The sequence below is a fragment of the Oryzias latipes genome, chromosome 8 (assembly GCF_002234675.1).
Source record: "Oryzias latipes chromosome 8, ASM223467v1".
Classification (NCBI taxonomy): Eukaryota; Metazoa; Chordata; class Actinopteri; order Beloniformes; family Adrianichthyidae; genus Oryzias; species Oryzias latipes.
In genome coordinates, this window is record NC_019866.2 from 23,060,873 (window position 1) to 23,079,635 (window position 18,763).

The 18,763-nt window shown below is 42.6% G+C and overlaps 1 protein-coding gene across 7 annotated transcripts in view; it reads right to left on the reverse strand.

The window, feature by feature from the left end:
• Nucleotides 1–18,763, reverse strand: part of caskin1 (CASK interacting protein 1) — a 117,492-nt gene that overhangs the window by 37,853 nt on the left and 60,876 nt on the right. For all 7 annotated transcript variants that reach the window (XM_023957765.1, XM_023957764.1, XM_023957770.1 and 4 more), the window contains exons 3-8: nucleotides 12,788–12,885; nucleotides 12,574–12,719; nucleotides 8,392–8,487; nucleotides 8,171–8,301; nucleotides 7,177–7,285; nucleotides 717–825 (exon numbers count right to left, since the gene is read on the reverse strand). In XM_023957765.1, the coding sequence (XP_023813533.1) occupies nucleotides 717–825; nucleotides 7,177–7,285; nucleotides 8,171–8,301; nucleotides 8,392–8,487; nucleotides 12,574–12,719; nucleotides 12,788–12,885 (689 nt within the window). The remainder of the gene's footprint in view (nucleotides 1–716; nucleotides 826–7,176; nucleotides 7,286–8,170; nucleotides 8,302–8,391; nucleotides 8,488–12,573; nucleotides 12,720–12,787; nucleotides 12,886–18,763) is intronic.

Below are 18,763 nucleotides of genomic sequence, written 5' to 3' on the forward strand. Positions count from 1 at the left end.
TGTCCATGCATTCATCATTCCATCTATTCCTCTATCCATCCATCCATTTATCCCCCCAATTTATCACCCATTCCTCAATCCTTCTCTCCATCCATGTATCTACCCATCCATTTTTCTGACATGTACCTACCCGTCCATCCATATATCCATCATTCCTTCTACTCATCCATCCATCCCTCATTCCTTCTACTCATCCATCTATCATCCATCTATCCCTCCATCTATCATCTATGTATCCCTCCATTCATCCATCCATCCGTCTATCATCTTCCTGTCTTTCAATCCATCCATCCATCATTCCTTCTACTCATCCATCTATCCCTCCATCTATCATCTATGTATCCCTCCATTCATCCATCCATCCGTCTATCATCTTCCTGTCTTTCAATCCATCCATCCATCATTCCTTCTACTCATCCATCTATCCCTCCATCTATCCCTCCATCTATCATCCATTTATCCCTACATTCATCCATCCGTCCATCTATCCATCTTCCTGTCTGTCAATCAATCCATCTACCAATCCATCCAATCACCTACTTATCCGTCCACATATCTATTTATACATCCATTCACTCATCTTTCCTCACATATTCATTGCTCCATCTGCCCACCCACCCATATATCCATCCAACCATCCACTTATCTAAACATACATCCGAACCACACATCCGTCCATCTATTCATACATTCATCATGCAATCCATCCATCTTACCCCGCAGGAGTTGCTTTATCTCCCTGCTAGCTTGGGTTGCAGTGAACTGGTAGACGATGTCCAGTGCCGTCTGGCTGTAGGTGTTTCTCACAGTAGCATTGATTCCACTCTGTGACAAAGAAGAGCAGATTGATTTGTTTAGAATGACCTTTTCTTTTGAAAAATTACTCCTGAAGCCTTAGGAAGAATCTGATTTAAACTTTCAGCTTAAATAAATGAAAAAAGTTTGTTGGTTTAAACAGGAGAACAATGAAGGTCTGTCGTCTCAACGGTGTAGGACGTCACCATGCTCCCAGGCAAGGGGTGATTCACCATCATGATGTTAGCTGAATATAATCTTGATCCATTGTGACTCTTCCGGCTAATTACAGCCACAGCAACCTCAGATTCAGTTCTCTGAAATCCAGTGTGGGCTAAAGGAACAAAGATGAATTCAGTCCAAAAGCGCCTCGAGACAAAGACTCCCAGCTTTTCACAGTCGGGGGTCTAAATGAAACAGTTAGTTCCTCCCATTGGAGGACATGCAGCCATTGAAACAAGTCCTTTCTGTTGGTGTTTTTATAATTCTGCGGCTTTGCAGGATCCTTCACATTTGTTTTTACAGATGTCATGTCACGTCACATGATCAATTTTATAAACAGAAAACAACATAAACTTCACTTTATTTCATGGGAAGTTTTCTCAAAAAGAGTCGTTTAGCCTGTGGGCGTTTTAATCCTATGACTTACAGTTGGTTCCACATAACACTTAGAACACTGTTAGACTCATTGGTTTCCCTTTTCCAGTCATTTTCTGGGCTAGTGTCTGCACAGCTTTCCTCCAAAGGCAGAAAGGTAAAAACAAGGAAGATATCCCACATTCATGGTCATTACATGAACTAAACCTACACTTTTATTAACACAGAGTTGCTTCTGAACTGTTGAGCAGCAACAAGTTTTTCAAAATAACTGTTCTAAAAACTCGAACACATTTAGTAGCATTTATGTCACAGTATTACATGGAATGTGGATTATAAGTCACATGGTGTGAATGTCTGGATATACACAATAATTATAGAAAAATCCTTTCTTCTGTCTTCATGGACAGAAAAAGTTTGTTTGTTTTTTTATTCTGACAAATTGAAGGATTTGAATGTAGTTCACATCATGACAGCTAGTTGTGGTGGGCGTGGCCTGCCAGCAAACCCTCTCTTTGTCTGAATTCCCTCACGAATCCCCAACCCCCCCAAGTACTAAATGGTGTAAGACTATCCAGTGCCCTAGACTTTAATGCAATATGAAAACATTACTTTTTTTTAAAGCCAAATAGGATGTCACCCATTTGCTGAAGTGAAAACTAGGGGTGTGACAATTAATCAAAGATTTCTGTTCCAACAATCCAACCAGATCGGTCTGTCTGAGGGGAGTTGTCAATCAAAACAAATCGTCCATTATAAAATCATTTTTAAATGAAATCAATTGGTTTTAATTTATCTTGGAAAATACCATTTGGATTGAGACTTGGTAAGTTTTTTTTTACTATAATGTAAAAAATGACCAAGTGCATCACATAGGTGATGCAGCAAAAAAACGATCAGTCCATCATTCCAGTCCAATGTGTGGAAAGACTTTGAATAAAGTCATGTGACCATCCAGTGTCTAGAATGTTCTGATAATGTTCCCTTTGGATTCTTTGGATGTGGAAAAACAACAGTGGGCTGAACTTTAGGAAACTCAAAAGTGAATGGATTTGACATTCATTCTAGTTTACTTGTTTATTTGTACACATATTTAATTTTCACTTGATGATCTGGAAGAAATCCAAGAATCTGGAAAACTTCACCTGCACTGTTCAGGACCGGGTCTTAATCATTTTAGGTCAGTGAATGGGATGTTTCAAAATCAACCAAAAACGACTATGAATGGTATTAGCAACCACAAATTATGATATGATTCAAATCATTACATTTGTACAAACACAATAAATATGAACATTTTACCAAAACTATTGATAAATCCCCTGAGTTCTGACGATGAAATGCGTCAGTGAAGCGCAAAGCATTGTGGTCTATGATCACCAGCACACTGTTTTTTAACAAAGACTGCAGGGAAATGTCCTGGGCAGTGGTTTTTGGATAGATTTAGACACGCCATATACTGGATATAGTGCACTAACCGGGGAGTTGAACTCAGCCCTTGTCAGCTCCTTGGAGTAGACCCTCCCTAAAGGGGGACAGGGGGTACGTCCCCTCATCTTGATTCATGTATTTATTGTTTCTTTTCTTGGCCTCTTTGATTCTTTTTGTTCTCTTTATGTTTGTGTTGTCCCCATCTATCGTTTTTATTTTACAGTGATCTAAATTTGCTGCCCGACTTTATTCTTTTTTTTTTTGTTTCTTAAGGACTTACACAGCATTTAATCAATAGTGTTTCAATCCTTCTGTTTAGTTCTTTAGGTAAACCATTTCTTCTCTGAGGTTCATGACTCTTTGTGTTGGTTTTATTGTTCTCTGGACGTTTTGAATACTTATAGATTTCTTTGCTCTTTATTCAATTCTTGTGCTTAAATTGTTTCTTTCTTTAGTTTTTGTTTCTTTATTTGTCACCTGTTTTCCTTTTTCACGGCCCATCTTGAATCTTGGTGGGGTTCCAGTGTTTCATCTGTCTTCTTGTGTCCCTGTTGTCTGTCGTGATGCTGGTCCTCTTTGCTGTTTGTGTTCAACAGGGACCAAAGCAGCTCCTGGTTTGTGTGTGTTTCTATTATTCTGTTGTTTTATGCTGCTGCTGTCCTCTTTGTGTTGGATCTTCACGTCCAGGTTTTTGTATCTTCTGTTTGCTCCTCATGACTGAGTTTTCTGCTGAAGATCAGTGAGTCCTTTTTAGATTTTTCCAGTATATATCATCTTTTCCATCCTGGTTTCCTGCTGTTCTGGCTGCTGTTTGTTCCAGAACTTCCAGAAAAAAGCTGCTCATTACAGTCCACAGACTAGCATTTTCCATTGTAAAACCTTCTTTTTGTCTGTACATGTTTCTGAAGCTGAAAAATGTGGATTTGGCGTTGACATGATGTGTCATCCATTGTTAAATGTCTGCATTATTCAAGGGTCTTAAATATTTTTCTGAACAGCTGACATCAGTCATGCTTTTAGTAAATAGTGACATCATGTCAGGAGAATTTCATCTCTTTGGGTTGATATGTGAGGGTTTGTGCCGGTTGTTTTGCGGGGGGGGGGCTTTTTGTCCCAGCCTGGATCTTTACAGTGACCGATTCAGTAGTGTCCACATTGGGGCACAGGGGAGCCTATAGACTTTGGGTAAAAACGTTGGATCAAAGAAGCTGCCAAAATTTAAGAATCTTCCATGAACAGAGATGAGGGAACATTGTGGGTGACAGCATGTATGTTGCTCGTCTGTAACCCTTGTGCTATCCTAGGCACTTTAACATTGGGAGTTGGGTCATCTAGACCCACTAGACAGTGCTCTGAACCTTTTTTCTTCAATGATTTGTGAACCTAACTGGTGTCCATGGATTACATGAAATCTTTCCACCTTTATCCACCTTTGTCATGGTAGGGAGAACACGTCAATGGAAGGGTGGGGTCATCTAAGATAGCACAAGGGTTAAGGACCATGACCAAAAAGAGTGGGTGTGGTCACTTGGATAGCCCTAAGGATTTTCTGGAGGGCCACGTTCATCACAAAGAAACCTTCTGAGGAAAACTGCAGGCTTAAAACATGTCAAGGTAAAAATATCTTCATCCTTTGAGATGTTTTCAATCAGAGAATGTTTGCTGAAGTTTCATGACACAGGGCTCTCAGCAGGGACTCCAATGGATTATGTATGCAATGTATTTTAACCCTTGTGCTATCCTAGGCACTTTAACGTTGGGAGTTGGGTCATCTAGACCAGTGTTTTTCAACCTTTTCTGAGCCACGGCACACTTTAAGCTTAAAAAAAATCCCGCGGCACAACAGCATCCAAAAATGGAAAAAAAAGGAGAAACTCATAGTCTGTATTGATCTACAGCCCCTCCACAATCTCACATGCATTTTTTTGATAATTATTGCAGAAAAAGCTGGAAGCTGCAGCTGTTTTTCTAAAAGATGCAATAAAAGTTAAGTTAGAAGATTTAAAAAAAGTTTGAAGTGTGTTCGTTGTTTTCAAGACGTTTAACAACAGAACTCCTTTTACGCTGTCACTCTCACAACCCAATGCATCATGGGAGATGTAGTGCATAAAACGGCCGGCGGAGATCGCTTTTCGGAGCTTCATGGTTTTGTTCACTTGTTCCACGGTCTGATACTGGATGCTGTGGAGAGCTACACCGCTAAAGACGAGCTTTAGCTGCTATTTTTGTTAGAACTGAGCGACTTTACGAGCTAAATCGGGACAAGGAAGTGAATACTTTAACCACTTCTGATTGGGCAGACTGATGACATGTGATTAAGCCTTCAAGAATGATTGGTGGAGACAGGTAAAGGGGCGGGACTTTTCCTAAATACAGCCGGAGCTGCAGCTGAATCGCGCTGCCGTCATTCTTATCAAAATGTCTTTAATAAAATAAAATAAACGCAAAGAGAAAGTATTTTACGATCTTTTATATTCCTAACTCCTCAGTGTTTTATCAGGGCCTGTTTGGATGAACAGAGAGCTGAAATCCTGGAGATGGGAAATGTTTTTAGATCAGTTAATGAGGGCAATTTCACACGGCACACTTGACCATCTCCTACGGCACACTAGTGTGCCGCGGCACACTGGTTGAAAAACACTGATCTAGACCCACTAGACAGTGCTCTGAACCTTTGGTCTTCAATGATTTGTGATCTTCACTGGTGTCCATGGATTACATGAAATCTTTCCACCTTTATCCACCTTTGTCATGGTAGGGAGAACACGTCAATGGAAGGGTGGGGTCATCTAAGATAGCACAAGGGTTACACAGAAACACCAAAGGTATGAGAGCATAATTAACTTTTTCTTTTTTATTAGCTGAAGCTTGGACAGTTATGACTCAACAGGGCCAGTGAAAGGAGGGGGTTGTCTTCGTTTTTTTTATACTATTTATTTATTGTGATGGTTCTAATCATGGACAGTTTGCGGAGATTCTTCCTTAAAATTGGGGGATGCTTCATGACATGTTTGAACCTATAGAAGTGTCTTTAAAGATTGAACACAATTAACAAAATGGTTTACCGCCCACTACACAGACTTGCATTCTTTTCTGGTGCTCTTGTGTCCTTTTTGCACAATGTGTTTGTCCCACAGAAATGATAGAGGGACTGCATGTGTGAGGGTGTGGAGTTTGTACTTTAAAATTGGTTTGTTTGGTTGAAGATTTGACAGGTAAAGAAGGACTACAGCATGTCTCTGTCATTTTCTCTGTATGTTGACATAGGGGATTTATTGTATGGGATTTCATTCATCCATTTCATGGATGGATGGATGCCACTTCTTCTGCTCATCCAGGAGCTCAGGGGCAGCAGTCTAAGCAAAGATCCCCAGACTTCCCTCTCCGTGGCCACTTCCCAGAAGCGTTCCAAAGCCATACATAGTCTCTCCAGCATGTCCTGAGTCTTCCGTGGGGTCTCCATCCAGTCGAACACTTCCCCATGGAGGCGTCCAGGAGGCATCGGGACCAGATGCCACCTCAACTGGTTCCTTTGGATGTGGAGGCGCAGCGGCTTTGATCCGAGCTCTCTCCGGGTGACAGAGCGTCTCTAAGGGAGTGGCCAGCCACCCTACGGAGGAAGCTCATGTTGGCCGCTCTTATTGGGGACCTTGTTCTTTCAGCCATGTCCCAGAACTCATGACCATAGGTGAGTAATGGTACGAAGATTGAGCGGTAAATCGACAGCTTTGCTTTCAGGCGGTACAGCAACCAAACAACGACGGATGCCGCTCCAATTTGCCTGTTGATCTCACACTCTTGGTTTCCCTTACAAGTTATCTTTCCTCACTCGTAAACAAGACCCCAAGATACTTAAATTCCTCCACTTAGGGCAGGAGCACTCCACCGACCCAGAGAGGGCAAACCACCGCTCTCCGGCCGGCCCCATGGCTGACCCTCACCTCGATTCACATGACATCATCTGAGATTTCCCAGTTTTTCAATATTCTTCGTATTGATGCCTGTTGAAGCTGAGTTTGTTACTGCCTTTTCCGCATTCCGTATGATAGAAGCAAACTTTGAGACGATGTTTAAAAGCTGTCATAATTTTATAATAAGCACTGCACCCACCCTTAGTGAAAAAATGGCTTAACTGCAAAGAGGTTTGTTTTGAAAGGTACGTGTCCTGATTCTTTGCAGCAACATTTCAAAATTTGAGGTTTTTGAATTTTACTGCATTGGTTGCACTGATAATGTGATAGATGTTTTTTTTAGCAAATCCTTTTTTAGTCAAATTCTGTGTTGATTATTGGTTTTCAATTCTCAGTTTAAAAAAATGAATGGTAAGAAATGATTTCTGACATTTCCACCCACCTCCAGCAGGAGTCTCACTACCTCAGTCTTCCCGCAGAGGGCAGCTTCATGCAGGGCAGTGCCCGCTTTAGTCTGCCTGTTGATGTCGATGCCGGCCTGTATCAAGAGTCTGGAAGAGAAATGCAGAAAAAGACCGACAGTGGTTAAAAATACAGCGGGAACATATTTTTTCCAATCATTATTTCCAATTAATATTAGACACTTAGTCAATCATGTACAACCTGTACAATTTTCAGTTTTCTGAAATGCTTGGTAAATAATAAAGTCTCTGATATGATTTGATTGTCTGACGATCTGAACCTGTTTGCCCTTCAGAGAAGAGGCAGAAGATGTTGTTGAAGAGGAGCCAGTTGTCTTTAACTTTAGGGAGAAATCTGGAGTTCAGAAGCTGCCAAACGTCTTTAAAGTACTGCTGTGAGGGAGTCTATGTGTGTTCTCCACGGACAGTTGGTCATGGCTAATGAGCCTCGTTTATCAGCGTCCCGCTCTGCTCCATCGACCATGACCGGCTTTATTCCTCCCTCTTCTCTTCATCACTGCTCCTCTCATTTTCCTACACCTGCATGAAGGAATGAGGAGGTGAGATCCGATGTCCTGAGGTTTTGTGGTCAACGCAACAGTGACCGGATGGTGTTTTCTTCAGGCTGTCTGTTCTGGGGTCACTGGGTTTCTTCAAGGCTGGACCTCTGGGGGTTTTTAGAGCCTCCTCCCAGTTGGATATGGTCGTCATCTCGGTGGAATTTCAGCCAGATTTCCGAACCGCCTGATGTGGCTCTTCTAGTGGAGGAGGAGCACTCTTCTGCTTATCTCTGCGGAGGTGCCTAAGATCCTCCTATCTAACCCAAACCTCCACATCAGAGCCATCATGCTCCACCTTCCCCTTCCTCGTGAACAAAACAGGCTGACAGCAGTGACGTTAGGCTATAATCTCCCCAAGATCAGGATGACATGTTTAATCCCTGTTTGTCATGGTGTATTACAGAATTTAGTGTACCTGATGATGTCAATATGTCCGTTCTTTGCAGCCAGGTGTAGCGGCGACATGCCATTCGGGTCTGTGGTGTCTCCTTTTTTGGGCTCCAGCAAAGCAGCACACATATTACTGGACAGCAGCAGCTGGACCACCTGCAGGCGCACGAGACCATCAGGACTTTTTCCCCCACTACCGTCTCCTGACGGAGGGTGAAGAAAAAATAAATGAAAGCGCCTTTTTACCCCGACTCTGCCAAACTCGCATGCCAGGTCCAGAGGTGTCTTCCCTGCATTGTCCACGATGCACGGGTTGGACTGGTGCTGCAGCAGCATCTCAGACTGGAGTCAGGAAACACAAGGAGAGACACATCAGAGAATAATGATGAACATGCCAAAGCCTGAAACGTACAAACCCGGGGGGTCGACCCGTACAGGTGCTGTGGGTTTTTGGGTTGTCCGGGTCTTTGGAGGGTCACACAGAGGAGCGACTGCCTCTTAAAGGGAGCACAGATGTGCAGTTCCCTTGAGGCTCGTCCAGCTACCTCAAGGAACATTATTAAAATGGAATGTACCATTGTTGTGGGTGTGGTACGTGTATCATAAAGTATTTGTATGAATAATGCAAGTTGGACGCACTCATGGCGTACAGGTGATGCTGTTGTGAGATGTCCTTACGCCTCACTCCAGCAAGAACTATTGGACCCGCGTAAGATGTCTACACAAACTAAACTGAACAGCAGTAACGGGTCCCTTGTGCAATTTGCAAGATTTTTGGGGGGGTGGATAAAATAAAACATCTGTAGGGCAGGCCTGCGTCTACTTGCCCATCCCTACCCTTCTGTGTTGTTAAAGTGTTCACTGTGACCTGTCGCCTGCAGCATGCCCATGGAAAATGTGCATGATCACTTTCTCCCACCAAGCGGTCTAAAACTTTGATATTTCGTGCGGGTCTCCTGTGTGATGGCCTGCAAACAGTTTGGCAAACAGGTTTGTCCCCTGCAGACACACCCCATCTACCGTCTCATGATACCTTCTCACTGCAACAACCTTACTTACTACTTAAGCATTAGATACTTAAGCACACGTAATGACCTGAAATGGTGTTGGTAAGGCATTGATATCAGATCAAAGGTTAGGAACCGGATAATGATAAATCATGTAATAAAAATGGTTACGGTAGAACAGGGGGTGGGATTAAACGAGTTCGCTTCCTTCTCTCCCTTTCAAGCAATCTTTAATATCTAATTATCCTAAGTTTGATAAGTCTTTGAATGAATGTATGGATGCTGATTGTATTGTTTTGTGCATTATTCTTGCTTTGATTGCTTGAAAAAAACATTTCAAATCGAAAACAACCTCAGATGAAAAGTCGATGTGAACGCACGTTTACGCGTGTTTAGGGCTTCTGCTTTTAATGCACGCCGTTTACGGACCAATCAGGGACTTGGATTTGGTTGTAACGATAGATGATGCTCCTTTCAAATCACAGAGGTCCCAAACGTTTGAAAACTGATCATGGACGAGAGATTAATAATTGCAGCTTTTGCCCGGCTGGAATTCTTTGACACCGAGTCTTTCATATATCAAAATAGGGCTGTGAAAGAAAGAAAGCCTGGCGCCACTGCCACCAGATTAGCACGCTTTCAACGTTTAGCACCAAGCCTCTTCAGGTTCAAGTGTTGGTTTCAGATGATTTCCAGAGTGAACACAACTTCTTGGGTGCACATCACATCCCAGGTGATGCATACGTAGCAGAAAAACCAACCAGAGGAGACGTTCAGACGATTCTCTGGACAGAACATTTACTACTAATTGTTAACGAGTCATTGCATTTGTCTGCAACAGAGCTGCACTTTTTTCCGCTTTGCTTTGCTGAGTAGTCACCAGCTCACAGCGGCAGGTGGAGGGCTCCAAAGGACCTTCAGGAGGTGCCTGAGACATGATTTGTTTCAGTGAAAACATGATAAAAGGCCAAACAGAGCACAGGTGTTACTGAGTACTGGAGGAGGGGGGGGGTTATAATGAGGTACCGGGGGGGGGGGCACCGACAAGGTGAGAAGGCTCACTGAGGAAGAAGAGGATGGCATATTTGTGCATAGACAACAATGCGAGTCCATCTTTTGTAACGCTGATGTAACCCAGTCCTGCATGCGCTACAGGAGGCGACTTTTCTACCGCTGCTGTCCGTCAAACACGAGAGCTGCACACAAACGGCTCTCACAGGATTTACCAGCAGCTGATGCTTGAAACATGGAAGAGTTGAGAGCTTCTCCAGTTTTCAACAAAGCCAGATGAGCTGATGTAACCGCTCTGCCCCCCAGAGCTGATTCCATACTGAGTTATTTAAGCGCTCTGTGGTTGTTGCCGGTCGGTCTCTGCAGGACATCCCTGAACCCTGCCCCGCCCACTTAAGAGCTGAGACTCTGACAGTCCTGTCAATCAAATACCACCCGGCAGGTCGAAAATAGTATAAATGTTTAAACCACAACATTTCACCCTCATTATGGAGACAAAAGCGGTTTCTAAAACCACAACATGGGTTTGTGTTGTTGGGAGTTTTTAGGAATCCAGAGTAAACCGCCCAAACAAAAGTTTTTGAATAAGCTTCATTCTGGAAGCTGGGGGGTGGGGCTAAAATGTAATTCCTCTACTACTACTAGAAATGTGGTTATGGACAAGCTGACAGAGCAGCATTTAGATTTATCAATGACAAAATCTTTTGAAATTCAAAAGACCAGATGATCTCAGGTCCACCGGAGACGCAGACTTGAGTCAGATCATGATCAAGATCATGCTGTTCGGGCTGTGAACTTCAAAACTTTGAACTTTAATTAAGATCCAGAATAGTGTGGCCACATTCATGTAGAAAATGAGTTCAAATAAGAAACATAAAAGTAACTGAAATGGAATTTCTTCTTAAAAAAAGGTTTTTATCCACCTCAAAAATAATGTTTACTGTTTTGTGGGCATTTGGCTGCATCAGATGCAGCTGATTTTTCAGCCTGGAGATCAGGATCAGACTTTCTGAGAGTATTTTTTCAGATTTACATTGTAATTATGATCTGCTTCTATTCTATGATCTATTCGAGCATCTTTGGTTTTTCCTCTTTTGAACATCAATCACAACTTCATCCTGGATACCAAAAATGAGTTATTTTTCAATCTGAGCTCCTCTTCGGTTCATTTCTCTTGATTTGTCCTCACGCATTAGAAGCTGCATCAGTTTCAGGCCCAGTGTGAAGCCCTGCATTAATCATGTTTATTTAATTAAGAGATGCAGGAAGTGAGCTGCTGTACTGAGTCTGCTGGATTGCACTCTGCTCTCTTCGACCGGCCTGCAGCAGCACTGCAGAGCTTCCCACACTGTTTTGCTTCGGCTCTTTTGTTCCCGCTTCATGTTTTTAGCACGGACAAAATGTGAGCCCTTGTTAACAATGACTTATTATTAGACAAGAATGAAAGGTGGGATTTCCGAACAACAGCTGCAGCAACAGCTGTTATTAACAACACCTGAGTGGTTCTGATGCAAAGACCAGAGACTTTCAGCTCTGAATGTTGTCTTTATTCAGCTATTAAGGCGGAAGAACATCCAAATACATATCTTTTTTTTATTTTTTACTCATTATTGTGACAAACACTTAAACCATTTTGCATAAAAAAGGAAAAAAATCAGTTTTAAGTGTAAAAAAAATCTTTTATTTGTTTGTTAGCTTGTTTAATAACCCAAACAATGATCAATAAATCACTCAACATCCGTGCCGTTCCACTTTTACACGTTGACTGTATATGACAACTGGACTGAGTGATCCCGACCCCTTTGGCTTTCCAAACAGGAAATACCCGCTGGCTCCACGAAGCCAATATCACAAAGATTTCTATGGAGAAATAAACAGCTGCTTCTCTGTCATTCTATTGGTCAGAAGAACAATTATTTTCCTTTCTTTACCATGGTGATGATAATCCTCTTTGTTTCAAGTTTTTTCTGTAGTGAAAGTTATAAAGCGACCAATCGGATGCCTCAATAAAAGTAGGTGGTCTCACTTCCATCACCTTAAAACACTTGACAGATTTTATTTAGCCTGCGCATTTACATATTTTTATTCAAAAAGGTCACTTGAAGGGGCTTGCCAGAGGCCGCCGTGAACCCGGCTTCAGACACAGTCCGTGTGGGGAACCCACGGTCTCCAGTGGCCTCCAGCAGGTTTGGGACGTGGAACAGAGTCACTTCACCAATGTGACAAAAGCTCAGCAGCTGCATGACGCCGGAGATGAACCAACATCTCTGGAGGTTTTCTAACCTTTTGTCTGCTTTATGCTGCCAGAACGGAAGTCAGATCAATGAGATGTTCCTGGTAAAACCGATGTTTTAAAGTTAATCGTGGGATTTTGTGAGTTTGATGAAGTGCAGGATATGCTGTCACTCACCACATCGTAGTGGCCGTGCTGAGCCGACAGGTGCAAAGGGATCTGACCCTCGTCCGACTGGCCGTTGACGGACGAGCCCGACTTCAGCAGCATCTTCATAGGCTCCGCCTTCCCCTGCCAGGCCGCGTAGTGCAGCGGCCGCATGCCTGCACAACAGGAGGAGCTCAGTCCACACACCCCAGAGCGTTCGTGTCGGAGGAGGAGGTCGGCTCACCTTTCTGGTCTCGGATGTCCACCGCTGCCTGAGACTCCAGCAGCAGAGAAATGAGCTCCAGGTTCCCGTTAAGAGCCGCATGATGCAGCGGAGAAAACCTGCAGCACAAACCCACACGGTTCAGCATCATCACCTTCACTGCATCCATCAGCTGCATTCATCAGATGCAGGACTTTGACAGTAAAACAATCATTTCTGTCAGCTGCTATGTGGACTCGCCCCACCCTCCTACCAAGAACAAAATATTTGAGGGGGACGATCTGAATCATGTGATCATTTATGTCCATTTATCCTTGTGTTTGCGATGTTTGAAGATGAACACAGACACACAGGGTCCCGACAACAGCCTGACAAATGGCTTTAATCTCAGATGATTGGGGATTAAACATGGAATGCATCTGGAGGAGTCAAAGCATCGGAGGAAAGGTGCTCCGTCAAACCGAAACCCCGGCGAGCGCTGGAGGCCAGAGGGAGCGTGTCGAGCAGATTAGACGCACGAGGCAACGATTTGATGGACGAGCGTGAGGAGGAGGAGGAGGAAGACACGGCCCAACCTGAGGATGCAGAGATGCAGATCAGAGGAAGCATCCACGCCAGGGCTTCGTGCGCTCCGCTGCACCACAGCTGTCAGGATTCTGACAGTGTTTTTGGGTGAAAACATGCTCTCTTCCTCTGACTGAGCGGTGTGACAAACCTGTGAGCTGAGCCATGTTCAGGAGGGTGCTGAGCGGGCACATTCCTCGGGGAGGCAGCTTCACATGAAGCTCCAGAATGTCAGAAAACACACACATCCTGCTTCGATATGTTGATTTAAACACAGCTTTGGTTCAGCGTCTCTGATCCACAAAGCCCTGCTGTGTGTTTTGGCCTTAGATTTGTGGAATCGGTACCGACCGGACCTGAAATTATGTCAGTGAACCAAACAGATGTTGGAGAATAAATGTTGCTGGATTACTTTCTTTGGTTTGAAGTTTGATCTTTTCCAGTTGAACAAGACTCGACTTTGAACCCTTTAATGCAAAAAAAAAGCGCAAAATCATTTTTATGAAATATAGATGGTTTAAATTATGATACATTGGGTGATTTGTTAATATATTAATCACAACAAGGTTTAAAATGCAAAAATATTGACTTGGATGTTGAGGGGAAAAAAGCACCTATGTACACACTGTCTCAAATTTGATCCTCACATTTTTTTTAAATATTGGTTAAATACAGCAAATTGTCATTTGAAAAAACATAGTTGACTCACTGTAAAGTTTCAAAATTGTCTAAACTTTTCCCAATAAAAGTGTTATCGAGATTTCATGAAAGCAGCCATTGGAAACGAGCAGGAAAAGCCTTTCTACTGCCCCTAGTGGAATGAGGATGAACTACAGGGCAGAAAACATGGACTAATAAAAATTGTGTTTTTTGTGTTTTTTTGAATGTTCTTGCACCCCTTTTTCTGATGATGGAGGACATTTATAAGGAAAATCAAGATTAAAATTGAATTTCTGAGTATTTCTTTATGCAAATCGTGGAGTATCAGGAGCAGCAGGAAAAATGTTTGAAAACAGAGTGAAGGGCCTAATAGGAAAGTTTGGATCATTCTAACAAGATAGGGGCTTCAGAAATGTGTCTATCAAATGTAACATAAATGGTTATATGGGCTCAAAAGCTTCTCCTCTCCTGTATTTGATCCTTTTGTCGGATCTGCCTGTTTGGAACCTGACTTGTTAAAGGAAAAATGCTACAAGACCATGTTAAAAACACCATTTTAGTTGGAGTGGGTTTTTAAAATAGGTCACACTATAATTTCATGTAAATGTTTGGGTGATACCATCCGTGATTATTTCTCTGCTTTTTGTGAATGTTTCCTTAAACCCAAACAGGAACCAAAGTTCTGCCCTTTAGTTTTAAACTGGATAAAACATAAGCTTCATTTCCACGGATTCTCTGCTGATTCTCATTCAAATCAAATCAAACTTTATTTATAAAGCACTTTTCATCCCAAAGCAGCACAACGTGCCTCACAGTTTTGTTTTGTTTCAAACAAAAAACATCAACGGAGGCCTTGACACAAAACTTAGACACACAAAACAGTTAAACCAGTTTATCTGCGCATGTGGCTTTGGTCTGAAACAACATGGGCTGCTCACATCAAAGGACACATCCTGGACTTTATTTCCTGCACTGAGTTGTGATGCTGCTGATTCTTTCATCAGATGATCATTTTAATGTTAAACATTATTTACATACAGTACATGGTGGTTTACTACCTTCTTAGAAGGCCCAAAGCTCTTTCCAGCCTCATGCACACACACACACACACACACACGCACACACACACACACATACGCTCACACAGAGTCCTGGACCAGGGTCCGCTTGGGTTTATTCAGGCTGAAAATTTGTCCCGGATTATCAGGGAAAACGAACTGTAGCTCACTCAAAGTGTACCAAATGTGTCCAGTCCGAATACACCTTTATACACGGTGCGACTTACACTCTGATGCGACTTACACTCCGGTGCGACTTATACTCTGATGCGACTTATACTCCGATGCGACTTATACTCTGATGCGACTTATACTCCGATGCGACTTATACTCTGATGCGACTTATACTCCGATGCGACTTATACTCTGATGCGACTTACACTCCGATGCGACTTATACTCTGATGCGACTTATACTCCGATGCGACTTATACTCTGATGCGACTTATACTCCGATGCGACTTATACTCTGATGCGACTTACACTCCGGTGCGACTTATACTCTGATGCGACTTATCCTGTGATGCGACTTATACTCCGATGCGACTTATACTCCGATGCGACTTATACTCCGATGCGACTTATACTCTGATGCGACTTATACTCTGATGCGACTTATACTCTGATGCGACTTATACTCCGATGCGACTTATACTCTGATGCGACTTACACTCTGATGCGACTTATACTCCGATGCGACTTATACTCTGGTGCGACTTATACTCTGATGCGACTTATACTCTGATGCGACTTATACTCCGATGCGACTTATACTGTGATGCGACTTATACTCTGATGCGACTTATACTCTGATGCGACTTATACTCTGATGCGACTTATACTCTGATGCGACTTATACTCCGATGCGACTTATACTCTGATGCGAATTACACTCCGGTGCGACTTATACTCTGATGCGACTTATACTGTGATGCGACTTATACTCCGATGCGACTTACACTGTGATGCGACTTATACTCTGATGCGACTTATACTCTGATGCGACTTATACTCCGGTGCGACTTATACTCTGATGCGACTTATACTGTGATGCGACTTATACTCTGATGCGACTTATACTCTGATGCGACTTATACTCTGATGCGACTTATACTCCGATGCGACTTATACTCTGATGCGACTTATACTGTGATGCGACTTATACTCTGATGCGACTTATACTCCGATGCGACTTATACTCTGATGCGACTTACACTCCGGTGCGACTTATACTCTGATGCGACTTATACTGTGATGCGACTTATACTCCGATGCGACTTACACTGTGATGTGACTTATACTCTGATGCGACTTATACTCTGATGCGACTTATCCTGTGATGCGACTTATACTCCGATGCGACTTATACTCCGATGCGACTTATACTCTGATGCGACTTATACTCTGATGCGACTTATACTCCGATGCGACTTATACTCTGATGCGACTTATACTCTGATGCGACTTATACTCCGATGTGACTTATACTCTGATGCGACTTACACTCTGATGCGACTTATACTCCGATGCGACTTATACTCTGGTGCGACTTATACTCTGATGCGACTTATACTCTGATGCGACTTATACTCCGATGCGACTTATACTGTGATGCGACTTATACTCCGGTGCGACTTATACTCTGATGCGACTTATACTGTGATGCGACTTATACTCTGATGCGACTTATACTCCGATGCGACTTATACTCTGATGCGACTTACACTCCGGTGCGACTTATACTCTGATGCGACTTATACTGTGATGCGACTTATACTCCGATGCGACTTACACTGTGATGCGACTTATACTCTGATGCGACTTATACTCTGATGCGACTTATACTCCGGTGCGACTTGTACTCTGATGCGACTTATACTGTGATGCGACTTATACTCTGATGCGACTTATACTCTGATGCGACTTATACTCTGATGCGACTTATACTCCGATGCGACTTATCCTCTGGAAAATACAGTAACTTAGTAAGCGGCAACCAGCTCATCCAAGGTAACATCTACCCCAAAGATAACTAAAATCAAACCATCTGTGTTTGGAAAAGCAGCAGTTCACCAACAAAAACCAGAAAAACAAAGCGGAGGAGCAAAGTCTCCACATTACATCACTGCTCTGCCGTCCCGGGCTGCGGGCGTGTTCAGCGACGCGGCGTTGGGGGAAATCACATCATGTTCAGTGAACTGCGTCTTTCTCAGCTGCATTATGGACAGACTCCTGAGCAAACACGTCCCGTGACCTACTTCTGCGTGTCTCCCAGCAACAAGCCTCCACCTTGATCCCCTCCAGGGGGGACAGTTACACAAGGCATCGATGCTGGAGCAGCTTTTGTGTGTCAGCGGGGTGAAAGGAGGGAAGGCGCGGAGGAAAGCCCTCGCTTTTGCCAAGTAGTAAAGCACGGTATGTAATATTTATACCCTCCTCTCCCTTTTTTCCCTCCTAGATTTCCCCTGCGCATCCCAGATTCCTCCCATTCCTCTCCCTGCTCCTCCTCTCCTGTTGTTCTCCTGGCATGCCCATGGCATCTGCAGCTTCTTCAAGCAGAATTGGGTTTTCAGTGCAGCTGTGCAGTTAGATCCTCGCTCATGTGATCTGTGCTCCGAAGATGCAACTCAGAGGAAGACGAGTCAGCCGAAGAGCTCACCTAAACAGCGGTGCGTTTGTGGATCATCTGGATTTAGGATTATCCAGAGTTTTGAGGCTTTGAGACAGCAGGAGTGCAGCAAAATAAAGAAATATAAAAACAGATAAATGTACATGAAAAGAATAATGTTTATTCAAATGATTATTTTGTGGTAAAATAATATTTTTGGCACAGTTTTTGTGTTGTTTTGATTAAATTTTTCTATTTCTGTGGAATTTTTTTTTTCTAATTATCTTCTTTTTTTCTGTCTTAGCATCGTTTGTTTGCCCTGAATCTCTTGAGTTGGAGATAAAAATGAAGGAAAAGCTAAGAAGCTAAGCTGAACGACAGAAAATAGAAAAACCTACAGATTCACGTTTACACAAAAGTATCTTGAGTAAAACCGCAAAAAGTCCCAAAAAACCAAAACAATTTTTATTTTATTTCCAAGAAATTAGACGCACGAGGGAACGGTAATTTATTTTCCAAGAAATTAATGCTGTTTGTGATTTTATTTGTGATATTATTTTAACATTAGAAATAAGAGGAAAATGCTGTTCAGTCATATTAGTTCTTTAGTTCTCTCGTCTTCCTAGAATCAGAATTCGATTGAGGTTTTATAGCATCACAAAACAGTTCAGTCAACACGTATTTGTGACACTTCAGACTCTATTTTGTTGTCATAATGACTGTTTTCAGTGACAAAAAAATGCTATTCCTTAATTAATGAACTGTAAAGATGAAAGTAAAAAGTTTTCAAATCCATTTTAATTAAGTCCTCTTGGTTTCACGTTAGATTTTATCATCATTGGAGGAACATCCTCCCTTTTTTTTATAATGCAACAAAAAGTTTCATGGAAACTCCTTCCTCTGACCTTAATCCCACATGTGGGTCAGACAGAACAAGTTGGTCCAGGATTGTCTGGAGCCAAATCCGAACCTCAAACATGCAGATTTAGGACGTTTTGTTTAAATATGAAACAAAATATGTCTCTTGCAAGAAACTAAATTAATTTATAGCTAATTATAAAAGAAACTGAGGATTTTTATTTGTTTCTCTTTGAAAACCAAAATGTTT